A 14,411-nucleotide genomic window follows, 5' to 3' on the forward strand; every position below is an offset into this window, starting at 1 on the left:
TTTTAACATTGACACATTCAATCAATATATCTATGCACAATCTATGCACTCACTGACCACATTATGTGCACCATCTAATGACATCCAGCACAAGAGCTGTAGATGGATAGAAGATTTTGATTGATCTTTCACACAATGAGCAGCTTTCTGTAAGATCATTGCTCAGGATATTCTTTCAGAGACATCTGACAATCTGGCCTTCACTGACTTTGATCTGAAAAAAGGGGAAAAAAAGCTCTAATTTGGACTAATTACTGGTAAGCGGTAGTTGGCTAACGTTCTGTTTTGAGTCCATTTTTTTTAAAACTATACTTTTGTATCGGATGTCAGTAGATTGTGCAGCTGTCTTCCAATTACGTTCACAATATAGACGCTACTGGAGGTGCGTGACGTTGGTCTGACAGCAGCCGGGACATGCCACCTTCTCCTTAGACAGATAGAGCATGGGCTGGATGCTACTGCTGAAGTCCATCAGACCGAAAGCGACGTAATGGATGTAACAGCGGAAGACGTCGGGTGAGAAGTAGTGCTGGAAGGGGAAGAGCGCCACCGGCGGGAAGTAGTTGAAGACGATGATGGCGAGGATGATGAGCACCGTCTTGAAGGCTCGCTTCTTCACCGGGTGCATCTCGTCCCGGTCGGGCCCGGACTGCCGCAGCACCCACAGGATGGCGATGTTGCAGAACACCATGAAGGCGAAGGCGCCCAGGATCATGGCGGTGAAGACCTTCTCGAAGTTGACGATGCGGCCCACGCACTTGGCGGCGGCGTAGGCCAGCGTGATGAGCCACACCAGCATGGCCAGGCCGGCTCGGTGTTGGCGGTCCTTGAGCTCGGTGAAGGTGTAGGGATGCACCACGGCCACGTAGCGGTCCAGGCAGATGCACGAGAGGAAGAGCGGCGACGAGTCCTTCATGCCGTAGAAGAAGCGCAACACGTACCAGGTGCTGCTGGTGGTGAGGAACACGATGTTGGCCAGCTCCAGAGGCGGGATGAGGCAAAAGAGCACGTCGAGGACGGCCAGGTGAAGGATGAAGATGTCCGACGTAGACGAGTCGCCCTTGTTTTTGCGGATGAGCCACAGGACCATGATGTTTGCGGGAATGCCCAGGAACATGTTGATGAACTGCAGGCCCAAGTACCAGATGAGCACGGCCGGCATTTCGCGGCAGCCCTCGTACACCGTGTGCTCCCATGGCGTGGCGTTGACGGGCCGCTGATAGATGAACAGCACCGACGAGTTGAGGAAGAGGAAACCCATGGCGGGGAGTAGAGCTGAGTGATTATGAGGAAAAAACAATAATCACAATTATGTTGATTGATATTGAAATCACAATTAATTAACATGATTATTCATTGATTCCAAAACTCAACTTTAAAGGGATACTTGGCACATTTGGCCATTCAGAAGTAAAAAGTTAATATTTTGTCTAGAATTAATTTGATAACTTAAAAATACATTTTTGCCACTTGCTGTCGACTGAAAATGACATGAAACGGGTAACAACCAATCACGGCTCACCTGTTTTCTAAATTGAGTCATGTGATGTTAGCAAACCGAGCCATGATTGGTCGTTGTTTCCTAATCATGCGTGATATCATCTTCAGTCGACAGCAAAGTGGAAAAATGTGTTTTTAAAGGTATTAATCGTACATGAGAAATAATGAAGTTATCACATTAATTATCGGCAAAATAGTATCATCTTACTGCTGAAAATGGCTGAATGAGTCAAGCATCCCTTTAAATACGATCAAAAAATAAATTAGTAAGAAAGTGAAAATCATAATATATTCAAATAATAGCTATCTCTTGCATGTTCCATTTAGGAGCAGTGAAATGGATGGATGGAGATAGTGGTGAAATGCTACGCTATAAATACTTAATTCAACCTAACGTCATTTTTTAATTAATTAATTATCATTATTTAATCGTGTGCATTATTGTTTTATTATTACTTTTATCATTATTATTATTATTATAAGTAGTGGTAGCCTTCGTATGTATGTATGTATGTTTCCTATTTAATGAGTTATTATGGCTTTATTATGTTGACCTACTAAATTGGCTCTTACTGTCATTGCTCCTCCCTCTAAAGTCAAGACAAAACCCTCACGTGGGCATACGAGTCGACATGATATCACCTACATCACGTAATATATATTAATGTACCTATTTTCATCTGGACATATAGTATTGTACACATGGAGTAGACACACGTGCAAATATATACAGTATATATATATATATATATATATATATATATATATATATATATATATATATATATAAACACATTATCTTTAGCACATTTTTGGTCTTCCATTAACATGTTCAAAGTGACAGTAAATGAAAGAAAAAGCATGATCATCGTAATTTATTTTCTTACCTTTAAATTAATGTTATGGCGAAGCCCTCCCTTTACTCCTGCACTGGCTGACGCTCAACTTCCTCTTTCGAGTTGTAGTGTAACCCGCTCAAATGTGTGCGCGTGTGTGTCTAGTAGCTGTTGTAGTTTATTAAATGTTTGCAAGTCTTCCTACCCTGTGTACATCCGACAACAAAAATAAGATTACCGTAGTAAAATGATTACAAGAAATATACACTACAAAAGTGTGTTACATTAAGTGTTGTTATTCCTCTGTTAGAATACTTCAATCAGTTAAGAGACTTACAAACATGCCATTAAGTATGCAAATAAATAAAAGCCACTTACCTATTCAATGAATTGGCAAATCAAACCCAGGCTTCTGGATCCTGAGTTTGAGCTTCAACAAATGAAGTCCTTCTTGGAAGACGCACCAACACTTGAGGGATCCTGTTCCCATCCCAGTCATCCAATCAGAGCGTCAGAAACCAGCCGCCGTGTCTCTTTGGGGCCCTTGTGCACACACACACACCCTTGCAAATAAATAAATAAATAAATAAATAAAAATACACTAGTTTAAAACAATGACACTTGGATGGAAGTGTAGAAGTGAGTCTGGTGAAAATAACAACCACTCAACAGAATAGAATGGAGTAGTGGGGATGAGTGAGGTGCTGTAGGTCCGCGTGGCCGACGTGTTGTGGCAAGCCATCATCCATTCGACACCGATTGGCAATGATGCAACCAAGCAATGCGGGGGCCTGACGGAAAATTGACGGCAGTAAACAAGTGATGCAACCGCGCACGAAATCGCTCATGATTCAATTCACCGTAACACTTCGGTGAGTGTTACGCCAGGCTGACGTGTGGTGTTTTTTGGTATGCTTGCCATATTCAATACAAAACTCATGGAAAAATCTCGGCCTGCATAAAAAAAAGCTCAGATTTTTGTGTTTTTGTCTTTGGAACATTTACCTGCTTAAAATGTATGAATGTTTGTCCAATTGTGATTTAATGCTGCAATCCATTTCAGTGCTGCTCCTTCTGGTGTGCCCTTCTTGGCCACCAGGATGCAGTACTGTATAAAACACAAACGAAGAGTATTCTTCTTCTTCTACTACTGTAAGTCGCTGTTATATTAGTCATTTTTTCATATAGACTAAAGAAATACAGTATATGCCTGAGTGCTGTTATTAGGACCCGACCAATTAATCCACAGATATTAGACGCCTTTTCAAAATAATTACAAATCGGCCACAGTTTTGCCGATGAAATGCCGATATAGTCTTACTTTCTCATGAAACAGTAAATGCTGTTCAGTAGGTATGGGCAGGAAGTAAAGGACACGCGTGGCTGACTTAAATGGCTGTAAAACGGCAATGAACTCATTCACTGCCATTGACGACTACAGACGTCAAAAATTAATTTTTTCCACTTTTGTTAAGAGTGTGAAAACCTAGAAAAAAATTATTGTACATTTAGAACAGATATAAAATTTAGATTAATAATGAGTTAAGTCATGCGATTAATTACGATTACAAATTGTAATCGCCTGACGCCCCTAATTTTAAATAATCTTTTCTTCTTCTTTTTCTTTAAAGAAAATATTTTTTTAAAAGATAATAAAAAAATTTGGGCGTCAGGCGATTAGAATTTGTAATCGCAATTAATCGCATGATTTCACTAGTTAACTCAGGATTAATCACAAATTTGATATTTGTTCTAAATGTACAATAAAAAAATCTAGGTTTTCATACTCTTGTTAACAAAAGTGGAATTTTTTTTTTTTATAGGAATAGTTCAAATGAATTTTTGACGTTGATAGCCGTCAATGTCAGTGAATGAATTAAAAAGAAAAAGAAAAGATAAAACATTTGGAGCATCAGGCGATTAAAATTGTAATCGTAATTAATCGCATGAATTCAATAGTTAACTCACGATTAATCACAAATGTTATATCTGTTCTAAATGAACAATAAAAAAAAAAAGGTTTTCATACTCTTGTTAACAAAAGTGGATTTTTTTTTAACTAATAGAAATAGTTAAAATGAATTTTTGACGTCTATAGTCGTCAATGGCAGTGAATAAGTTAAAGATGCAAACCGTTAGCGCACACACATATATATATAAATAAATATATATATATATATATATATATATGTTAGCATTAAGCTAGCAGGGGCTGTTCTTGGGTTTCCTCAGCAGTTTGTCAGTTAATCACACACGCTCACAAGTGATCTGCGTATGTTTCCGGTTGAAATATGCGCCGGGGTTTGTTTACCTTCGACATCCGTCTTCGGAAACTGTTGTAGGTCTCCCTCCAGGAAGATGTCCTATTAAAAGGTGAGGATCTCCAATTGTGCATTAGTACAGTTACAAAACACAGTACAGACAGTATATCCATCTGCCTGCCTTATACAGCCGTCGGGTGGCCAAGACATTATATTTGTGTTGGAAACAATAAGTACGATATAGTACAAGAATGTACCGTCATATTTTTATACTATAATATTGGTATAGCGTTGGTTTAATTTAGCACTGATATTAGCATTTTATTATAAGTACTGTCATAAAAGTATAAATTATAGCGTGCTTACTACCCGATTTAACCATTTAGAGGCCTTTAAAAATGTGTTCTACTAAAATTAACTAATTTCACCAACTTCAAAACTCATAATCTTTATAAAATCGCAGAGAATTTTCTATTGGTGTGACACCAACATACTGATTTTATGGAGTTCGTCTTTCACTGTGGCAAGTAAGCATTGACTTGACGGCCCAAAAATATGTTTCAAGTGTTTGTGCCTCGTGTTGATTTAGTGTAAGGAAAAAAAGAAAAAAAAGAATGCAAAGATGCTTTGTCACCCTGTTTGCTCGTATTTATTATTTTACATTTCATTCATAGTTGAAGTACTTGTGATAGAAAGCAGAGAGAGAAAAAAGTGTCACTCACATTATGTACTTTGAGCAGCAAAAAAAATAAAAAAACGTAAACATTCAACGGTACATAACTATGTTATACGCAGACATCCCAATAGTACCATAAACTTCCTGTATACACGTACAGCTTATTATTATTATTATTATTATTATTTAACTGGCAGAAACAAACTAGCTACTGTAAAGAGTTTCTGTGTAAAAGTATCGGAGGGGTACACGTTTAGCTACACTTCTTCAGAAGATCAATATTGCAGGCCATGCAGTCACGTAGAAGACAAAACAGGACATTTTTGTATTATAAAAACAAAACAAAAGGTGTTTTTAAGCCATTCCCAAACAAGTGAATACTTCTTACACTTTCCTCAGCGCGCAAACTTTCAAATTTCTCTCCTCCGCATCTGGATTGACTTCACGTTGGCTTGAAGGCTAACAACCTCCCTCCACGCCATCATTATCTCACAAAAAAAAAACCACATCGAACATGCTACTTGAGTATAAAAACCTGTGTTTAAATAAAATGGGAGGGGGGGGGGGGGGGTCACTCCAACCAGAGAGAGAAAGAGTAAACTTTGTTGAAGGGAGCAAACTCCTGTTGTTGTTTTTTGCACAAGGTGACTGTTTTTTATGAAAGTACAGTAATCCTCCCACATACAGTTCACTTTTATTTTACCTTCGCTTAGTTTGCTTACTTTAGCAATTCCCGTTTTCTGCCAAAAAAATCGTTGCTTAAAGGATTGTAAAAGCGCGACTATCAATGCTAACCGTTAGCATGTCAATGGCATTTTCCATTTATGCTAGCATTAAGCAAGAAGGAGCCATACATGCATGTACACGTACACTTACAATGCATTTCTTCAACGTCAAATCCTATTTATTATTTTTTATTTATTTATCTATTTTAATGATAATGCAAGCTAAGCTTGAAATGATACTTAAGTGTTTTGGGATCATAGTTTTTGGTGGTGGTGGGGGGTGGGGGGGTAGTACTGTAAAGAATATGATGATGTTGGAGTCCAGTGGCTTGGAGTGTTTCTGCCTTTCGTAGTGCACAATTAGCTTGTGGAGTGGAGGGGTTACAAGTTGCAGTCAAGGGGTGTTGAAAAAGGTGCATGGCTGCCACAAAGGGTCAATCGGGTAAACAACGGAGTCTTACAAATCCGACCTACTGCGTAAAGGTCAGATGAAGGTGGAGTCCATAGCGCTGGTGTCCTGGACGCTGCGGGAACGCGCCTCGAACAGCTGCTTTATCAGCGCCGACTTCTCCTGCTCCAACTGGGCGATGCGTTCGCTCTTCTCTGTCACCTCCTTCGTGGGAGAGGACGAGCAGAAAGGAAGGATATAAAACTCAGGTGGCAACAGAAATGCAGTATTGGAGGAATGGACTTTGGGGAACCTGTGTGAGGAGTCTGTTCTGGTCCTTCAGTCTCAGGATGGCTTGTGGCGGAGCAGGAACTGGAGGCTGGGAGGTTGTGGGGAGCACTGTCGTCTGGCCGCCACTGGAAGGGAAGGACGACTGGGGAATATAGAAACAAAGACGAGTTCAGCATAGTATAGTGTAGTGTAGTATATAACACAGTATACAGTAAAATTGTCTGCACGTTTTGTTTTGGTTTTCATGGAGTTGGTCGGAACGGATTAAGTGCATTCCCATTCATTTCAAAGCAGAAAGATTATTTACACAAAAGGTCGTGTGTTACGATCTTCTCTTAGTCTGAGGTTCTAATTCTGAATGAACTGAGTATCACTTCTGGTCTGCTTCAAGGGTCCATACTTGGCCCTAAGCTTTTTCTTACTCTCATTAATGATTTAGGTTCTGTATTGCAATTTGTTTGTGATGATGCTAAACTTTACAGTTACGTTAGTCGTTATGTTGATGTCAGAGACTTAATCTAATCTGATTTGGATGCAGTTTATCAGTGGTCCAGTAACAAGCAGCTGGAAAAAGCAGCAGAAAATTGTTTGTTGTGCATTATGGCTATGCTAATTCTAGATTGGACTTTGAGGTAGTTGCATTACAGCTGGTGATAAAATAGTTTGTGACTTGATGATAGACTTTTCTGGAAATTTTAAGTTTTTTTCCATCATTTTTTTTTCCATAATCATAATTTTTCCACTATAGCAAAAAGAGAATTTTGGGGTCATTTTCACAATCGTAATGTTGATTTTTTTTTTTGGTGTAAAATTATATGAAGTATTCGAATTGGCAACGTTTTAAAGTGGACCTCAGGAAATATTTGTTTAGTAGCAGGGTAGTGCCATTATGGAACAATCTTAGTAGTGATGTTAACTGTCTGACACTGGCAATCTTTTCCAGGATGTGTGGCTCAACTATCATTTGATTAATTTTGGGGTCGGCTGGTCAATTGAATTCTTTAGCTTTGTCTATTTACGTTTGTTGTTGTTGTAGTATTAAAATGCATACATGTGATTTTGTTTGTAATGTTTTGTTGACTGGCTAACAATAAATCAAATCAAATTTTAAAAAACTTTTATCTCGAGGCACCATTTTATTAATATTGCACAGGTTAGTATGAATGACGTTATAGTATTTGGGCAGAGAACTATACTGTATGTATGAAAAAGTATAGTTACTATATGATGTGTGTTATGTATGGCAGGTGGATTCTCACCATTCCGTTACAACAAATGAGGTCGTTGAGGCACCGGTTGACTTCCTGTAATTTGGGAATAAGAATGTTGATGCGACTCTGGTTGGCTTCAGTGAATAAGTCCTTAAAAAAGAAAAACGAAAAACAAGATTTGAAAAAAATACACTTATACTCATTGCAAGATGTATAATTGAGGTTTTGGAGTATCCTGGGTCTTTACTCACCGTGCATTGGGAGTTCTGCCCAACCTGCCGCTGTCTCTCAGTGACATTATGGATCTGGCCCTGGTACCAGTCTCTGGCACGCTCCACCACCTCCAGGCCCGCCAGCAGGGAGTCCTTCTCCTGCTCCAGCTCCTTCATTTGCTTCAGCTGGAAAGCAGAAATGCGCTTTTTAGAAAACCCCGCGTCGTCGCCACGACTTGAGAGCAAGATCTCTTTTTGTGAAGTCGGCGCAGACAAACACGCAGAGTCCGACTGAATCCTGAACAATGTCGAGAGGAGCCATCAGTCGGACGTCATGGCAACCGCGCAGCAACCTAAGAATGGAGTAAACAGCTCGCGCCTCAATTATGGCCACCCCTCTGTGTCTATGAAAGTTGTGCTGACCTGGCTCGTCCATGCTGCACAGTCCTGGCCTCATCGTTGGCATTCAGCCACCCCACCGACCCCACTACGTGCCCCTTACATGGTTCCCATCACTCCATCCCGTGTTTAAACAACAACATCAGAGCAGGTTGAACTCATTTTCTGGCCTGTGTCTAAATAAGGAAGACAAGCGAGTGTGTTCCTGGGGAAAAGAGTGATGCAGTGTCAATGAAATGTGTATAAAAACCCAGAGCGAAAGAGGGTTGACAGTAGTCGCACAAGCTGCTTGACACAAAGGATGAAAGAGCGACTATACTACAGCGGGGTCAAAGGCGATAAACAATCCCCGAATACAACAGTGGTGAAAGGATTACTGAGGGGAAATATCTTACACATGCTTTTACAAGGCAATAACTTTGCGTTCCATTCAGCAGGTTCTGTGCCCTAAAGCACCACAGCAAACTTCTCACTCTGGTATCGTATAGAGCAATGATTCTCAAACAACAACCACCCCAAAAAATGTATTGAAAAGAAGTACCACCAAAATGATCGACATTAAAATTCAGTAGTATAGTAGGCGTAAGTGTTCCTGAAAAACACAATCGATTTTTATTTTTTTAAGCTTAGCGGTAAATACATTTCTCCATTGTGGGGCTAACATTCTTTTTTTTTTTACTGTACCAAAGTAATGATTCATTTAAATGTATTGTACAGTAACCTGCTTTTAAAGATCAACTCCAAATGATTTATATATTAAAAAAAAGTTAAATACAACTGAATGGTACAAGCAGTGATTATTTTGTATATCACCAGAGGGAGCTTGTGTACTACTGATGGAGGAAAGTCTCTCTTGTCTGTGGTGGTTTAAATCTCACCATTCTATACAGTGTATTATGATAATGCAGTTTAGTATATGTGTCCCTTTTTATTCATAATGTTTAGTATGTTCACGCAGTATAGTACAATTATAGTATAGTACAATATAGTGGTCAACCGTACACACTGCTGATGCCTTAAATTCCCCATTCAGTATAGCGTAGTATGCTACTGATTCAGTATAGTCCAGTTTAGCAAAATCCCTTTTTAGGCATCGTAATAATAATAATAATAATAATAATAATAATAATACATTTAATTTGTAAAGCACTTTACTTTTCAAATAAATCTTATAGTGCTACTGATGAGTAAAAAAAAAAAAAAAGCATACTATAATACAGTGTAACTGTATAGTACATAGTTGTCTTGCCTATTGTTAATATCCACCTTTTCATACATGACATTGTTAGTGTAGTAAAGCACAAGTTAAAACCTGTCCAAAATCCACGATACTAAACTCCTCACTGTTACTCCAAACATAACCCAAAAAGTTGCCACACAACTCTTCCACCGCCGCCTACTCACCCACAGGAAAAAGTGCAGAGCCTTGCCACTGTACAAGCCGCTGCTGAGAGGGATGAACACGGTGGTGTACGTGGCCCACACCGCCGTCCAGGCCGGGCCGGTTTCCTCCACGTCCACCGGGCCCCTGGGCCCGACCCGGCTCGCTACCATCGGGGCAGTAAAGTCGGCCTCGGTGGGAGGGACGCGGGGAAGGGGGAGGAGGAGAGGGGCAGGGAGAGGGAATGGGGGGTGGGAGAGGAGGAAGAGAAGGGGGAAAAGGGGAGGAGGGGAGTTGGTCGTCCACCTCGGACGCAGAGGCGAAGGAGACGCCGGCGAGGAGAAAGGTGGAGATCGGGCATGCGAGGGAAGGTGGGAAAATGGTGGAAGGCAAGGGGGGAGAGAGACTGAGAGGAGGCAGGCATGAGCTCCGGAGGGGAGGGTGGGAGTTACACCGTGAGGGAGTGGAGGGGGGAGGCCTAGGGTAAAGAGGGTGGGTGGGGAACAGGGGGAGCCAATAGGAGGTCAAATGGGACTTTTCTCTTGTTCTTCTATTCTCTCCTGTACTGTACAATCCATCAAGCCACGTTCTTTTTTTTTTCTCTCACTTTCTTTAGATTAGCCTCAGGGGTGAGCTGGAGCCTGACTTTGGGAGGGAAGTACATTCGGCCCAGGAGGAGCATACGGCAGGCAAAAATCGATTGTCTTGAAGCCAGAAAATACCTGACGAAAACCCACCCGAGAAGAACAGATTCTAACTTGGAACCTCCGAAATGCGAGGCAGACATGATAACCACCACTTCGCCGTTTTGCCACACTACACAACATAGTTTGCTGCTCTGATGCATTAAATGCGGAGGTCACGTGTGTGTGTGTATGAATGCACTTTGAACGCCATTTGGGAGCAGCACACCGACCATTTCGTAGTCCACGCCGTTGCTGATTGTGTGGCGCCTCTGCTCCTCCCGACCGCGGCTGTGGCGCCTGGTGCCTCCGCTGAAGCCCGTCGCAGACTCGCTTTGGGATCTGGGCAAATTGGATTTGGCAACACCTGGACACATGTGGAAGTGATGATTGGTTTTTTTTTGTGTGGCAATGCCAGGACAATATAACACACAACTAGGGGGCAAACGTTACCAGTGGTCACCACATGAGGGAGCCATTCAAAATGGACACGTGAAGGAGTATTTGGGCCGCAGCGAAAGTTTTGTTTTTAATTCTCTAAAATATATTACTTTAAATTGAAATTGAGCTTTTATTCCAAAACATACTGTGCAACTTTTTTCCCTCAAAAATATGCACATTTATTTTTGTAATATCGCAACAATAATCTCGAAATCATATAATTTAGTGTTGAAACCATCCAACTTTATTATCAGAATATTCTTCTTACAGAGAAAGTGAACTTCTGGCAGGATTTTTGGGTGGGAGATTTCACAGCTGTCATGATTTTGGCAAGGCATGACCTGCGTCCTGTAATCTGGACTAATCCGACTGGGTTTGGCATGCAAGAGATTACGGCACGAACAAGTGCTGCTCTGTTAGTCCATGCTAAATGCCGGAAAATATGAAACTCGAAACATGGAGATTTGAGGATACTGAAAGCCTAAACAAAGTGCACAAATAACCGTTTTATGGAAACTCTTTTGGTAATTGAATGCTGTAACGTTATTTTGAGGGGCTGTTTTTTACTAAGGCTAATAAACCATTGCTCATCCAAAGGCCGTAAAAGTCAGAGAATATCCAAAGTTTGGGATCATTTCACGTCAGCGATCGCTAATACATCACAAGGTAACATACGATGTAAGATGTGAAGTCTACCATTGCTTTATTAAAAAAGCAGCATGAAAATACTTTGCAAACAAGGCAACAGGTTAGCCAGTTAACAGCCAGCCAACATTCCACACTCATTTGCTGACACCCACATCACTCACCAGTCCAGTGCCCACCTTTTAAAGCCATACACACTCACAAATAGACTACAGTAGAACACGAGGATGGCGACCCCAAGTGGACAGAAATAATACCTGGACCTCGCATGCACATTATGTGTTCATACGTCATTATCCGATTATCTATTAATATTAGTTAGGATACTTTTAAATGAAAACATCCACAGCTAGAATCTTCCTTTTTAGGAAAGTACAATATCAATAGTTATGTAATTGAAAATACAAATAATAGCTTGATCATACCATATACCAAATGGAAGCTATGCTGCACTGGTGCAGCGTTGCGTTTTGTTCAAGTCAAATGCAATAAAAGCCTGCAGCAACGTGTCCTACTGGGTGGAAAAATCCCATGAAACTTTTCAAACGAGTGAAGTAAATTAGCAGGGAGTGAGGGTATGTCACCCTCGAGGCAGGCTGGGTGGCGATCAGACTTAACCCAGAGAGACTCATCAGGGGGTTGAGCGTGTGTGACAGCTAGCCAGCGCGGTTGTGAGAGCGACCCGAGGAGACGTACGATTGAGATAATGGGTTAGCAGGATTCCTAAAGCGTTATTTCCCTCACACCGGGGGAGAATTGACCATCGGAAATCACGCAGCACCAAGGCCAAGGCACCAAAGGAAGGCTGGTACATGTCTGACCGGACCTGTGACATGGCCTGGTTTAAAGACAGAAGTAACTCACCGAGTTACAACAAGCTGAACATGACCCCCTTTAAAAGCATGCAGCATATTTGAGAAGTGTATTGTCAAAACAATGAATTGCTGGCATCGAGTCGAAACAACTGAGGTCAAAATTTGGCAAATTTCATATTACCCTCAAAGATCTAAATTATTGGACATGTGTGTTGTATTATTTTGCAAATTATTGACCACTTACCAATTTGAAAATGATTGTTTACTGATTTTAAACATTCATGAGGATAGATATTAGTTGATGTCTCGGTGTGGATCGACCCTCTTTAATATGGATTGGGGGAAACTACTGTATTGCGCTATTTGCATTATGGCTGCCTCTTATTATGATCTTTTTTCTTTGGAAGATATTTGCTGTTGACATGCATCAGGTGCATTGCCAGGTAAAAGATACAATATTCTTTTAAAATGTTTTACTATATTTTTGTTTTGGGAGGACCTATTTTTTGGTGGACAATTGTTATAAGCGGTCTTTTTTCCACTTATTTAAGAATCTTTAGGCTTTTTTTAAAGGTGTTTTTCTTCTTCTAAACAATTAAATGGGCTGCAACTATTCGCGAATAGCGGGGGTCCACTGTATGTATGACTTGGAAATCACATTGTCCCTGCATTTTATTAACATATTTTATGATGACTGGATAACTCGTTTCGAATTCAAAAGTTAGAAATGGCTTTGTGTTGCACATACTTGGCGTTTGAAGCTGCGGTGACTCCAGTGCCAGCGACTCGATGGACCTCACCCGGCTCTGCTGCTGTTGGGGTGCCTTTGAGACGTGACCCGGTTCCCCCCGATAACACCCGTCGGCCTCCTGGGGGGCGGGGATCCGCTCCACACTCCGACCGGGTCTCTCATACCCCGCCCCGTACCTCACCGGTCCGCACACCGGATGGCCGGCTCCCTCCTCCGGCCTGGGCCGACTCATCAATGACGACACGCGGTGCGGCTGGATGTTGGTGACGTTGCTCGGCCCCAGCGGGCGTACCTTGTTCTCCACCCGGGGGCAAGCGGACCGCGGGGCGGGCTGCGGAGGGACGGCCGCCTGCGCCTTCGACAGACAGCGGTTCTCCGGGTTAAGCATGGAGTAGCGCAGCCCCGCCACGAAGCGCTCGAACGTGAGGCAGCCGTGCGGTGGGGTGACCCGGCGGAGGCAGCTCAACACCCCGCCGGGTAGCTCCCGAGTGTCGGCGCCCTGCCAGCGGCTCTCAATCTCGGATATGTGGACGTAGCCGCGACCGGCGTCGTCCAGGATATCAAACAGGGTCCGCAGGCTGTGAAGAAATGCTTTGGGCAGTCCGTCCGTGGAATAGTCTCCCTCTATCGGTTGGGTTTTCCCGTGAAAGGCGTCTTTTCTGGGCCCAATTCGGCCATAAATTGCCGACGTTCCGCTCATTTTGCTGCCCTGCTTCGTGGCTATCAAAGCCATGACTTCTATCAAGTACTTCCAGTTAGCATAACCCACCACGAGACGGACTACTTTTTGTAGCTGCAAAAACGAAATAATAATTAACCAAAACGCAAAACTCGACTTAATTTAAACTATCACACATATTTTCTGATAGATATAAGGCTTCAGCGTCATGTTTAATCCCGCGTTGGCTAGTGAAACTTCACTTTTTAATCGTCCCGTGTGTGAATAATACACTCCTCCTGTGGAGTCCAGCACCGCCCTTCAAATGTATGTGCGCGAGCGCTCCCAGCCAGCCCATTGGTCGAGGCGCGCCAGAGCCGAGCTCTGATTGGCGGAGAGCAGAGGTAAGCTCCAGTTTGAGTTGCTTTTGTTAAACATGTATTACTCATAATAGTGGGACGTTATTCCTATAGGGTCTTGTGATTTGAAAAAAAAAAATGCTGCTAGCGCTCCAGACAAAGAAGTCAATCCAACTTTA

General features: G+C 42.0%; 2 protein-coding genes across 4 annotated transcripts; both read right to left on the minus strand.

The window, feature by feature from the left end:
• Nucleotides 1-45: 45 nt before the first annotated feature.
• hcar2 (hydroxycarboxylic acid receptor 2-) lies at nt 46-3,100 on the minus strand. Of its 3 annotated transcripts, none has more exons than XM_086097176.1 (2): nt 2,715-3,100; nt 46-1,275 (listed from the first exon to the last, which is right to left on the minus strand). In XM_086097176.1, the coding sequence occupies exon 2, from the start codon at nt 1,259-1,261 to the stop codon at nt 374-376; it is 888 nt and encodes a 295-aa protein (XP_085953302.1). In that variant the 5' UTR covers nt 1,262-1,275; nt 2,715-3,100; the 3' UTR covers nt 46-373. The 3 variants fall into 3 exon arrangements, with proteins under 3 accessions (XP_085953302.1, XP_085953301.1, XP_085953303.1); XM_086097175.1 differs by having other exon boundaries at nt 2,388-3,100; XM_086097177.1 differs by lacking the exon at nt 2,715-3,100 and adding an exon at nt 1,375-2,079.
• A 2,120-nt stretch (nt 3,101-5,220) lies between these two features.
• sapcd2 (suppressor APC domain containing 2) lies at nt 5,221-14,287 on the minus strand. The gene is made up of 6 exons (XM_086096270.1): nt 13,213-14,287; nt 10,797-10,930; nt 8,140-8,286; nt 7,937-8,038; nt 6,700-6,819; nt 5,221-6,611 (listed from the first exon to the last, which is right to left on the minus strand). The coding sequence occupies exons 1-6, from the start codon at nt 13,946-13,948 to the stop codon at nt 6,483-6,485; spliced, it is 1,368 nt and encodes a 455-aa protein (XP_085952396.1). The 5' UTR covers nt 13,949-14,287; the 3' UTR covers nt 5,221-6,482.
• Nucleotides 14,288-14,411: the final 124 nt, after the last annotated feature.

This window comes from Leptonotus elevatus, chromosome 15 (assembly GCF_054856555.1).
Source record: "Leptonotus elevatus isolate MCC_2025b chromosome 15, RoL_Lele_1.0, whole genome shotgun sequence".
Taxonomy (NCBI): Eukaryota; Metazoa; Chordata; class Actinopteri; order Syngnathiformes; family Syngnathidae; genus Leptonotus; species Leptonotus elevatus.

Bases quoted from the DNA above. Each gene is read 5' to 3' on its own strand.
- hcar2 (XM_086097176.1), bottom strand. From the start codon at position 1,261: ATGGGTTTCCTCTTCCTCAACTCGTCGGTGCTGTTCATCTATCAGCGG.
- sapcd2 (XM_086096270.1), bottom strand. From the start codon at position 13,948: ATGGCTTTGATAGCCACGAAGCAGGGCAGCAAAATGAGCGGAACGTCG. The intron at 8,287-10,796 runs GTCGGTGTGCTG...TCTGCTTTCCAG, and splicing joins ACGGCGTGGACTACGAAATG to CTGAAGCAAATGAAGGAGCT. The intron at 6,612-6,699 runs GTTCCCCAAAGT...TCTCCCACGAAG, and splicing joins AGAACAGACTCCTCACACAG to GAGGTGACAGAGAAGAGCGA.